General features: G+C 61.4%; 1 protein-coding gene across 6 annotated transcripts in view; it reads right to left on the minus strand.

Moving 5' to 3' along the window:
- Nucleotides 1–336: 336 nt before the first annotated feature.
- IL11RA (interleukin 11 receptor subunit alpha) overlaps nt 337–12666 on the minus strand; it is a 40745-nt gene continuing 28415 nt past the window's right edge. Inside the window, exons 1-6 of one of the 6 annotated variants that reach the window (XM_034774213.1) lie at nt 7973–8326; nt 7373–7465; nt 2746–2845; nt 1795–1855; nt 1265–1431; nt 340–885 (exon numbers count right to left, since the gene is read on the minus strand). In XM_034774213.1, coding sequence (XP_034630104.1) covers nt 767–885; nt 1265–1431; nt 1795–1855; nt 2746–2845; nt 7373–7465; nt 7973–8080 — 648 coding nt within the window. In that variant the 5' untranslated portion in view covers nt 8081–8326 and the 3' untranslated portion in view covers nt 340–766. Of the gene's footprint in view, nt 886–1264; nt 1432–1794; nt 1856–2745; nt 2846–7372; nt 7660–7727; nt 8327–12666 lie in introns of those variants that run through there. The other 5 variants (XM_034774214.1, XM_034774215.1, XM_034774212.1 and 2 more) reach the window with 5 other exon arrangements.

The following is a 12666-nucleotide window of genomic DNA, read 5'->3' on the forward strand; positions in this document are numbered from 1 at the left end:
AGGGGGGAGGCAGACCCCCCCCCCCCCCGCGAGACAACGGATCAGAGATAACAGCGGAAAACCCCAAGATTATCCCCAGCTAAGGACTAAAGATCACGGTATGACATTGCAAAATCTATAGACTAACGTGGGCATTTATACATATAAAGCTGGCGTGTTTTGCCACAGAACTCTGGGTTCAGTCCTGCAAAGCCTCGGATCACACCGACAGAGCCCAGCTCCTCACTCGTGCCCAATCTAACTGGCCATTAGAGTGACTGGAGCTACGACACCCTGGGAAGTATAAGACCATCTGCAGGGTGTGTGTGTATGTGTGTCTGTGTGTGTGTGTGTGTGTGTGTGTGATTAAAGGCATATGCTAACTGTTGTATTTTCAATAAATGCAGCGTGTTGCCTTTTCCCCTGAAAAAGATCCCATGTGTTTCTTATAAGCATAACACTCCCGGGGACGAAACGCCTCCAGGCGTCTTGGGAACCAGCCAAACCCGGAGCCATTCATCAACAATACTTTTATGCCCCCCCATCTCATTTGCATAAACAAGGTTGGACTCTGCATCTCCCCTGAAATGCAGCCAAGTCTGGGGTGGAACGCAGTGCGTGGGAACGCTACACAGCGCTCGAGGCCAGGACGTGACAAGGAATCCCGTCTGCAGGGAGAACCAAAGGTGTTCCCTGAGCTGAGGCCGGGCGAGGCCACTGTGGCTAACGCCCCAAAGCGAGTGGCATTCCCCACCCCCCCCACCTACCCCGCACACATGGCCCAGCCCTACCGGTAGGTGGTGATGTATCTGGTGGGGAGGAACGTCTCCACACTGGGTGTCCAGGAACAGGAGAAATTCTCGTAGTCAGAAGCTCGGCAGGTGACGGAGGGGATCCCGGGCAGGTCTGGTGCCGGAGGGGAGGAGACATTTAGGGGACTATCCAGGGGCCCCCAGCAAACCAGAGCCTCCCGCCCCGACCCCCTGGGCTTTGGGCTGTGGTATGGTGAGAGGGCACTAGGGGGCGCTGTGCGGCACAGCACTGGGTTGGGTGCCAGTGTCCCGGATGGAGCCAAGGGCGCCCATGAGGGTGCCTGTGTGAACGGATGGGGGGCACTGCCTGCTGAGGCCCCTCCCCTGGCCATGGGGCAGACGCAGGGAGCAGGCAGCCCACGCCCGGCACGGCACGAAAAGCAGCACGTTCGCCCCGGTGACAAGCTGGTCCAGTCAGGGGCATCCCCGTGCCCAGCCCTGCCCCCGGGGGCCCCGCGTGGGAGCTGACTTACAGCCCAGCCGGAGGGAGATGGAGCGGAGGAGCTGCCCGGTCCCGTCGTGGCAGCTGTAGGCTCCTCCCGCAGCGAGCTCGGCCCGTGGCAGCAGCAGGTCGCCATCCCGCAGGACGCAGCCCTCTGGGAGCGTGGCCGCCCCGTCCCGCCGCCACTCCACCCCCGAGCTGGGGACGAGAGGCCGGGCACTCGGTTAGCAAGAGAGAGAGGGTCTGGCTCCACGGCACAACCTCTGGCACCTGGCGCTGCCACATCCAGACCCAGCAGGGCTGGTGTGTGAGCACAGGGATAGCAGGGGCTGCGGATTGGGAGCGAGGGGCAGTGCAGAGCTGGGGGGTGGGGGATCCAGGGCTGGGCTAGCAGGGGGCTGCGGGTCGGGAGTGAGGGGCACCGGCAGAGCTGGGGGGTCGTGGTCTCCGCCTCCACCCCTCCCGCTGGGAGCTGGATCCATTTCAGGCCTGGTGTGAGCAGAACCGGAACCGGGACCAGGACTGGGACCGGGCACCCTCCCCAGCCCAGTGGGGACCTACCGTCCGGGGGCGCTGGCACACGACAGGACGACGTCCGCCCCCACCTGGCCGTACTGCACACCTGCAACGGGCACAGAGCAGAGCGTGAGCGGCTGCTGCGGGGGGTTCGTCTCCTGGGACTGAGCAGGCGGGGTCCGGGCCCAGCATCCGGCGTCTCCAGGGTACCCGGGCGCAGCCCGCTGGGCGTGGGACTGGCCGGGGCGAGCTGGACTCATCCCGGGCTAACACAGCAGGGATGACGCCATGGATAGGGGCGTTGGGCCCCCAGGGCTGGCGTTGGGCCCCCAGGGCCGGCGCTGGGCAGGGGAGCCCTAGGGCAGCCGGAGTTCACTTTGCCCCCAGGCTCAGGGTGGGGGTTTGCTCCAAACCTTCAGAGCTGGGGGAAGGGGCCAACCCCCGGGATCGGGGGGCAAAGACCAGCCAGAAACTCCTGCAGGTCAGAGGGCGATGACACTGCACCGCGCTTGCCAGGCTCAGGGAGGAGCTGAGGGGGAGCGTCTGCAGAGCCCGGCCCCCTGCCCCGGGACCCCTTCCCATCCCCCCCAGAGCACAGCCCCCCCCCGGGATCCCCTGCCCCGGGACCCCTTGCGAGCCCCCCCCCCTGAGCCCATCCCCCCGCCCAGGGATCCCCTGGGATAACAGGGGGCTGTGGTTCGGGATTGAGGGGCACCAGCAGAGCTTGGGGGGTGGGGGAGGTAAGACTCCCAGGGCCCCCGGCAGCCTGGCCATTGCTGGGAGGTTCACAAGGATGGGTGCTCTGTGCAGGTTTCTCATCCTGGCTCTGACCCTGACTCGTTCCAGGGCCGGGGGGAAAATTCACCGTGCCTCAGTTTCCCCATATGTAAACTGGGGATGGTCCTACTGAGCCCCCACCCGGTGGGCTGGGAGGGCCAGTGCCGTGCTGTGCTTGGCTTGCATGGCCGGTACAAGCCGAGCCTTCCTCCCGCTCACCTTCCTCTCGCCAGCCTTCCCCTGCAGCCACCGAGGCCGACACAAGGGCTGCAGCCAGAAGCACCATCACCCTTCTGAGGCCGGGGGTGGGAGTGCACATCTGGGGGAAGAGCAAACACCCTGTTACCCCAGCGCAGAGTCCCTGGGCCCAGCCACTCCAACGCACAGACCTTTGCTCTGGCAGCGCCGGCCTCCAGCAGTCACTGGACTTCCCCAGAGCCCCCTCCTGCGCCCGGGACCTCCCTGTGTACCAGATCCACAGAGAGCAGCAGGCGAACATGGGCACAGACGCACACAGCCCTACACACACACACACACGGCCATGAACGCACAGCCCTACACACACACACACACACATACACGGCCCTACACACACACATGGCCCTGAACACACAGCCCCCCCCCCCACACACACACGGCCCTACACACACACACGGCCCTGAACACACAGCCACACACACACACACACACACACACACACACATACACAGCCCTACACACACACACACACGGCCATGAACGCACAGCCCTACACACACACACACACACACGGCCCTACACACACACACACACACAGAGCCCTGAACGCACAGCCCTACACACACACACACACACACACGGCCATGAACGCACAACCCTACACACACACACAAACACACACACACATACACGGCCCTACACACACACACACACACGGCCCTGAACACACAGCCCTACACACACACACACGGCCATGAACGCACAGCCTTACACACACACACACAGCCCTGAACGCACAGCCCTACACACACACACACACACACACACACAGCCCTGAACACACAGCCCTACACACACACACAGCCGTGTGCTAGGATCCCGAGCCCAGAAACTGAAGACCCAAACCAGGTGCGTTGGGAACCAGCCTAAGGGGGGGCCGAACTAACGCCCCCCCCCACGTCCATCGGGGGCCTCGACAAGAGACGGGCGGCGCCAGCTGACAGACGAGAGACGGGGAAGGAGGGAGGTTCCTGGCTCCCACCCCAACTGTCTCTGGGACCGGGCTCCTTCTTCGCCCGAGTCCTGAGCGATGTCCTGAGCGGCGCGGGACCCAGACGCCATCGCACCTCCACCGCTCCGGCTAAATCCCACATGTGCCCCCTCCCCGTGTGTTCACTCCTCCTTCCCCCCACTTCTCCTCCGACCCCTCTTCTGCCCCGGGCTCCCGAGCGCCTGGTTTAGCCTGCGAGCAGAGAGGCAGCCGGATGCCAGGCCTGACGCAGGCTGTGCCGCTACATCGCCGGGTCTCGGTGTGGCGAGGCCAGAGACGGACGCTGCAGGCTCTCTCTTGGCTGTTCTTTGCTCCCCCCTTTTGGGTGGGTTTGTCTGGTTCTAGAAAACGGGATCCAGGCCATCTCAACTAACTTCCCGATTGCCCAGAAGGGCAGCTGGCCCTGTCTGACACCAGCCAAGAGCCACCAGGCCAGGGGGCTTCCTGCTAAACGCCCCCCAGCTGACCAGGGCGGCTGTCAGAACGAAAGCCGGACTCAACCCTTTACAATTCAGAGGCTGTCGCTGCTTTTCCTTCTTTTCTCTCCCTGAGAACAGATTCAGACAGCGCTACTCCGACCTCAGGGCTTCGGGATCCACATTCCCCAGTGGAGCCAGTCCATGCTCTAGATTCATAGTCACACAGCAAGTTGGGGAAACAAGATGATATTCTCACTGCCAGGTGTGACGAAGTGGGACTGTTAATGTTTTCCTCAGTTTCCCCTATGCAGTTCTTAAGTACCTAGGGGGTGGGATAAGGGTGTATGGTTGCTGCAGAGCAAAGGGCCGGGGTACATAAATGCCCAACACTCTGTCTCCTGGCAACTGATGGCCTGGGCCCCTCCTCTGCAAAGGTGCCAACTGAAGGTGTTGGAGACAAAGGGATCAGGTGACCTCCTGGCCTGGGAAAGAGACAAAGCCCAGAGAAGGGGCTGGATGGGGTTGGAGTTTGGAGCTAGCTGGGGACTGGAAGGGAGGGTAGATGGGGATCTGCCTTGCTGGGCCCCAGAATGGACCCGGCCGAGGGGTCCCGTTCGCTGGACCTACAAGCTCTGTTTTAGACCGTGTTCCTGTCATCTAATAAACCTCTGTTTTACTGGCTGGCCGAGAGTCACGTCTGACTGCAAAGTGGGGGGTGCAGGACTCTCTGGCTTCCCCAGGACCCCGCCTGGATGGACTCGCTGTGGGAAGCGCACGGAGGGGCATATGCTGAATGCTCCCAGGAGAGACCCAGGAGGTGAAGCCGTGTGAGCTTCTTGCCCTGAAGACAGTCTGCTCCATGGGAGACGAGGCTCCCCAGAGTCCTGACTGGCTTTGTGGGGAGCAGTCCCAGAGCATCGCCCGGGGACTCCATGACACCAGGGTGCTAAGCAGGCCAAGCTCGGTTTTCCAAGCCCTGGGCCACGTCTGACACTGTTTGATCCCGGACAGCTTCAGGGTCACGTTACCCCTTTGACTGTCTGGGCCCATCGATCCCCCTACAGCACTACCAGGTCACTCCCGCCAGCGCCTCCTCGGGCACCGTGACCAGAGGCTAGCCATCCACAGCCGCCTGGGCCCTGCCCGACCCACCCGGGGAGCTGGGGCTGCCGAGGGGAAGCGGTTGGAGCCCCAGGGCGGCGGAGGGCTCGGCTCTGGCCCCGTGTGGCTCTCCATGGGTTTCTGGCTCTCCTTGCCCCCGGGCACGGGCGGAAGGGGAGCAAGGAGCCATGCAGCACTCGGCGGCTCAAGTGTCTTTCCTGGCCCAGCCTCCATCTGCCACGCAGAGAGAGCAGCCCTAATGTATCACTGCTCACCGCACACGGAACATGTGTGTTGGGAACATGTTGTCCCGGGAATTAATCCAACCTAGGCGAGAGGTCCCCACTTCCCACCCTGAGCCAGGCTGTCTGGGGGCCTCTGGCTGCCTCTCCCCCCACGGGGCAGAGAGAGGCTCCCGGCAGACACGGCAGCATTGCAACGAGCTCCCCGTGGGGAAGGATGCCTAGTGGGCGGAGCACAGGCCTGGGCGTCAGGAGACGTGGGCTCCATACCTCAGACCTGTCCGCGCCCCCGGGCCTCTGTTTGCCCCCTGTCTCCCCCCACCCGCCCGGTGTCTGTCTCGGCTGTTGAGACCATGAGCTGAGCAGGGCAGGGCCCCAGGTCCCGCTTTCAGTTCCATCATATACCAGTAGCACCGACAGCAGCTCAGCTCAGGGGAGGGGAGGAGAAAGGGCTCCTGGGACATGCTGTGCTCCATGGTCTGTGTTTGTCACAACCGGCTCCCGGGGGCCGGGGCACGCGGGTGGGCTGGGAGTTCCCTGCGGACGTCTGCCAGGTCGCTCCGGGGAGTGCAGGGGGCAAAGGTTGGGCACCGGGAAGGAGGCAGCAGAGGCTGCACTGAATTAAAGTCTCTCTCTGGAACTTGGCTGGCTGCCTTGGCTGGCCTGTAAATCCCGGGCCGAGAGCAATGCGAGTGGCGCAGGGCCCATGACTCACGCCGGGAGCCCAGGGAATCGGTGTGCTGCCTGGGGGCAGGAGGCACCGCGTAGGCCATTCCACAGCGCTGACGGGGGAACAGGAACCCGGCTGCCAGTAACCTTTGCACTGCCGTTAGAGATGTGTCTGCCATCCGGGGCGGGGGGAGCGTTCCCTGAAGTGCGAACAGGACGGGGGCATCTTTCGGGGCAAGAAGGGCGTGTAGATGACCCCACAGTTTATTATCGGTGGCGCGGGCCTGCCCTGGACCGCCAGCCACGGACCCCACGGCACCAGGCGCCACACACAGACCAGCGGCTAGAAATCAGCACTGTTTGTTCTTACAAGTTTGCTGCTTGATCCAGGCTTCCATCCTGTGCCAGACACACAGGCCTGGATTTCTTAGTATTAATACGTCCCCTGCAATGGCGGCCAGAGGCACCGATAAGCTCAAACTCCTCCTTCGGGGCAGGATTGGGACGGGGGCCACCGAAAGGTGGCAACGTACAAACGGGACTGGAGGACGCAATCGCTCTAGGTCTTGTTTTGCAGTCCTGGCACAGCAGGGTGGCGGGGGCAGCCGGGGGAGTGGAGGGGAGGGGGGGAAATTAGAAAAAGATGTGACTGGCGTGCTTTGCACTGGTGAGGTTTCATTTCTCTGGCGTCTGTTCTTGCCTGGCTCGTCTGTTGCAGTTGTGAGCTGCGGGGGGAGGAGGGGGGAGCATGGCTGGCTGCACTGTGCGTTCATACAGCACCTGGCTTCATGCCTCACAGGGGCCTCTGAGTGCGAGTGGAGTACAAGGAACGAGTGTGATAATCAGACAGGGTCATTTAACGACAATTACACACCTCCTGTGTGCAAGGACAGCATTTGTACACAGGAGCGGCTTGGGGCGAAATCAACCGCCCCGTGTGCTAGGTACTGAACAGACATGTAACTATCCCAACCGTCAAAGGGTGGGAAGAGAAACTGAGGCACAGAATGGGGATGTGACAGAGCGCAGCATGCGGCAAGATCCCCCCCTCAACCCAGAGAGCCGCACGCTACAGCTGGGCGCAGCTCAAGGTTTCCAACCCGCCGGGCCCAACTCGGAACGAAACGGTGACATTTCCAAACACAATTCAACTCAGAAACACTGACCCAGCCTTGTCCAAGCGCATGCATGCGACCGAACGGCCCCCGGACGTCAACGTCCCCACTGCCTTCTGCGAGAGTCGGAACAAACCCCCTGGACTGGAGAGAAACACAAAGCGTGTGGATAATTTCCCGTCGAAACACTCTGAAATCGATACGAATTGGGAAACGTTTTGGCATTCGCCGCGGGAAACTTCCGACTGGTTCCGGTCACCGCCCGGAGCCCTGAGCAGGCAGCGAGGTCGTGCTCCCTCTGGCCGGCCCCAGCCGGGCGCAGGGCAGAGCACCGAGATATCTGAAATAGTTTGACATGGAAAAAGCAACAGGCAGCTCCCGTACCAGGGCTGGAGTGTTTGTTTACCCAGATTCCTGCGCTTAGCGCGCGGGGGGCTGGATGGCAGCAGCCAAGCCAGGCTCCATGCACCGAAACATGACTCAGGACCCTCATGAAATCCACGAGGCCGCTGGGTCTGATGCTCACTGTCTCAAAGAGGCCAAGGAAGGGGAGGGTGGCGGGGAGATTCAGATGGCGTCAATCCAGAGCAACACTACATCCCTTTTAAAGAGAGCCCTGCTCCGCCCCCACCGGCCGGATCTCGCCTGCACCGTGCGCCCGAGCTCGCGCTGGTGGGGGTCGGTCACACCGGCAGGGGCAGGCCCAGGTGGTTCCCAGAAGTACTGGAATGGCCGGGAATGTGCGAGTGGCCACCCCATACGGGTCAGCGTAAGTCCAGCCCTCGGCCTGACATCTGTCACAGCCCGGAGCCACACAGCTGTGTCGAGGAGTTGGCCTGGCCTGAGTGCCCCCGGATTTCTCCCAGCCCCACCGGAGGTTTCGAGTTACACCGCGGGGAGCTCGCAGGGCAGCAGAGCCGAGCCGAGCCGCAGTGACGCGGTGAGAACGGCCTCTGAACCCAGCTCCAGCACTGTGCCAATGGCTCTCGCAGCCAGGATCCCCCCAGGCACAACCAGGCCCGGCACCGCGCTGACCAGGACAGAGTGTCCTGCGGAAAATCACGCGGCTGGCGCTGCCTACGCCCGCTGGCCTTCGGGCACGGCAGAGCTGGGCCGGGCTGCCCCTGCCCTGGAGCGCAGCAAGGGCCCCCGGGGGGCTCGGCTCGGGGCCGGGGTTTGCTCGATGCTGTTTATTATTGGCTTGTTTGTTTATTGTCCGCCAAGGCCAGGGTTTTCTTTTTCCACATCCTGCTCTGGGATTTATTTGGACAAGCTGTAACCAGCGATGTTTGGATTTCTTCTCCTAGGGCAGCACCAGAGTCCTTGACAGTTACAGATTAACCCTGCCTCTGACGCCACGTTGCCACTGGCCAATGGCAGGACGCTGGGCAAAATTCAGAGGGCCTGGAAACCGGGGGTTGCATTAGCAACCTCTGGACTGTAGGAGGCGCCACCACACACGTGTGCACCCGGCTCCACCATTAGTGTCGTGCTGCAGCCCAGCCAGCGTGCTGAGGTTGCCCCCGTACCCTCCGCTCTGGCCCCTGGCTTTTCACTTGCTCTGAACTGCCTAAAAGATTCGCCTGCAGGGCTGAAAATCCCCAGGTGTGTGTGTGCCCAGGGGGCAAACGGGTGTTGAAGGTTTGAGCAAACTCGGGCGAGCTGTTACGGAGCAGGAGGAGAGCGAACCCCACCGCCCCCGGTACTAAACCAACCCAACGGGTAGGGCTGCAACCACAACGTCCGGTCGAAAAGGGACCTGGCAGCTCCGCTCAGTACCAATGACCGGGCCGTTAAAAGTCCGGATGATGCGGGGCTGGCAGGCTCCCTATCCAGCTCTGCAAGGCACCCCGGAAGCGACAACACGTCCCTCCAGCTCCTAGCAGAGGCACGGCCAAGTGGACTCCATGCACTGTCCCCGCCCGAGCACCGGCTCCGCAGCTCCCATTGGCTGGGAACTGTGGCCAATAGGAACTGCAAGAGCAGTGCCTGCGGGCGCGGGCAGTGCACAGAGCCCCCCTGGCCACACCCTCCACCTAGGAGCCAAGGGACATGTCACCACTTCCGGGGAGCCCCGCCTGGAGCCCACTCCCCAAACCCCCTGCCCCAGCCCTGAGCCCCCTCCTGCACCCAAACTCCCTCCCAGAGCCCACACCCCACATCCAGCCCTGCACCCCAACTCCCTGACCCAGCCCCCTCCCAGAGCCTGCACCAAACTCCCTCCCGGAGCTCGCATCCCGCACCCTCCTGCACCCAAAACCCCTCATCCCCAGCCCCACCCCAGAGCCTGCACCCCCCAGCCAGAGCCCTCCCTCCTCCCATGCCCCAACCCCCTGCCCCAGCCCTGAGCCCCCTGACCTACCCAAACTCCCTTCCGGACCCCACACCCCCTCCAACACCCCAGCCCTGAGCCCCCTCCCGCACCCCACCCCCCCCCTGGCCCCCCCCCCCCCTCCCAACCCCCTGCCCCAGCCCTGAGCTCCCTCCTGCACGCAAACTCCCTCCCAGAGCCCACACCCCACATCCAGCCCTGCACCCCGACTCCCTGACCCAGCCCCCTCCCAGAGCCTACACCAAACTCCCTCCCGGAGCTCACATCCCGCATCCTCCTGCACCCCAAACCCCTCATCCCCGGCCCCACCCCAGAGCCTGCACCCCCCAGCCAGAGCCCTCCCTCCTCCTGTGCCCCAACCCCCTGCCCCAGCCCAGAGCCCCTTCCTGCACCCCAAACCCCTCATCCCCAGCCCCACCCCAGAGCCAGCACCCCCAGCCAGAGCCCTCCCTCCTCCCGTGCCCCAACCCCCTGCCCCAGGCTGGTGAAAATGAGCGAGTGAGTGCGGGTGGGGGAGAGCGAGCAATGGGGGGGGGGGTGGCTGGAGTGAGTAAGGGGTGGGGCCTTGGGGAAGGGCTGGGGCAGGGGGGTTCAGTTTTGTGCGATTAGAAAGTTGGCAACCCTGCAAACGTGGGATCTTCGTTTTGCACAGCTCGGCCGCCCACGCGAGGTGCAGACCACGGAGATCTGGCAGGAGAAGGGCCCTGGCCGAGCGAGAACTGCCCTGGAGAATTCTAGCGAAAACAGCTCTGGATTTGGGTGAATGGCACGCCTGGAAAACCAGACTTCAGGCCGCACAGCCGTGGCCATCAGAAGCTGGCTGGCCCAGCTCGCTCTGTTCGTGTATTGACAGAGTGAGAAGTGTTTGACTTTTTCTCTAGCTAGGTTCTCAGACGGGCCTGGCCGCTGGACATTTACCCACATGGAAGAGAAAATGCATCACGTGAAAAACCTGGGAAAAGCCAAAAAACTCCATATAAAAACACTTAGATGAGGTTGCTACATGACAACAACAGCCTTCTTGATCGGCTCACGCAAAAAACTCCAGCATTTAATGGCAAAGGCCTGGATGGATGGTTCAGGGCATAGACCTTCGCCTATGCAGATAATCAACATAAACCCATTTTTTCTCCCCGCCGCACCACAATGCCTATTTCCCCACAACACAACGCCCAGCACGTTAGCTTTTCCGTCACTCGTCTCACAGTATACCTGCAACACAAAATCCTTCGGCAGCCTCCACGCGTAAAGAATTCGTCCATAACAAGCTTTTCCTGTGAAACCACACCCCAAACGTTATTCTCTAGACACAGCAGTTACCAGACCTCTGCCAAAAACGTTCGAGTGACAACGGACATGTCAACTGGCGCCATCCACACAATGAAACCGTTCGATCCTGAAATCAGAACCAGCCCCTGGGCCAGAGCTAAGGTTGTTGTGATGTGACAAAATGCATTTGCATAGTGATTAGGCACAGGGCTGTGTAACATATTGGATGCCTGGAGCTATTCGCTCTCCTGCTGCCGAGGGCCTGGCTTTTGTAAATGCTGTGATGGGAACGCACCCAGCTCTCGCTCAGCGAGCCAACCTGCTCTGCTTTGGGGAGAGGCCGGGCATGCACACAGAGCACTGATGAAGTTTTCACTCTCTTCTTAATCCCCTTCCACGGCTCCCTAATCGCCTTCAGGCCAGTTCAGCTGGGGATTTATGCAAACGGAGAGCTCAGCAGTGCCTTGCACCGTAGCTTGGAGATTACCTAACGGAGGGACACCACAATTGCTGGGTGGTTTTGCTGTGGTTACCCGCCTTAGCAGAGCTCCGCTAAAGGTTAAGATAAAGAAAACCCGTCAGGTTAACTCCTTGGTGGCTGAAGGCACTCGCAGCTCCCAGGGGACAGAAGCAGCAGACGAGCTCACGGGCCCAGTCACCGGATGGCAGCGGGTACAGGGGGTAGCACCTATGGTGGGGTTTGCCCCGTCACTGGCCTGGCAGGCCTCGCCGAGACAGCTAGTTCAGGTCCCCGAGGCACGCCCAGGCTGGCACTGCTTTGATGGTGCTGGGGTTGTGTGGCAGGAAATATTTTTCATGAGTTTTTGCATATGTCACTGGGTGCTAAGGGCACTTGGCTTCACCACAAAAGACACTGAAACTTCCCCAGAACCCCTCCCCTGCAGGCCCAACCCTGGCTAGAGACTTGCAATTTTCTGCACAACACAATGTGTGTGTGTGGTGGGGGGGTGCAAAACCCCCCACTCAGAACTTGGATACAAGGTGAAAGCTACACACAGAACCACAACAGCAATTCAGAGATTCGAAGCCCAGCTGGGACCATTAGATTGTCTAGTCTGACCTCCCGTCTAGCCCAGGTCCTCCCATTTCACCCAGTTACCCCGGTACTGAGCCCAAACACTTGGTTTGGCTAAAGACCCTCCAGAGAAGCCTCCAGCTGGGTCCAAAGCCAGAAAGAGCTGGAGAATGTGCCCCGCCCCTTGGCAGTCTGTTCCAATGGTTAGTCACCCCCCCCCCCCCCCCTACACATTTGAGCCTTATTTCTAATTTGTCTGGTTTCTGCTTCCAGACGTCACTTCTTGTCCAGCCATTCTCTGCTAGACTCGAGTGACCTTCAGTCCCTGGGAGTTTCCTCTGGTGAAGGCAGCGATGCACTGACCAAGTCACATCTCAATCTGCTCGTTGATAAACTAGACAGAGGTTTAACTCCGCCTGGGTGTATTAAACCCCGCTTCGCTTTTCACAGGCCCAGCTGACGCAGCAACCCCGATCGCTCTTGGTGGCTGCCCGGCCTCGTCACTGTTTGCCACTCCGCCAATCTGTGTGCCAGACGCACCTTTTACCAGCCGGGATTTTATATTTACTGCCCAATGGGGGTGGGGGGGACGGGGGGGATGTTGACAAGCGTCAGGCCCAGGACCGAGCCCGGTGGCATCCCGCCAGAACCCTATTCGATGAGGCTTCCCCCTCCCGTAGCCAGCCCTGAACCGGTTACCAGTGATAT

This window comes from Trachemys scripta, chromosome 6 (assembly GCF_013100865.1).
Source record: "Trachemys scripta elegans isolate TJP31775 chromosome 6, CAS_Tse_1.0, whole genome shotgun sequence".
Taxonomy (NCBI): Eukaryota; Metazoa; Chordata; order Testudines; family Emydidae; genus Trachemys; species Trachemys scripta.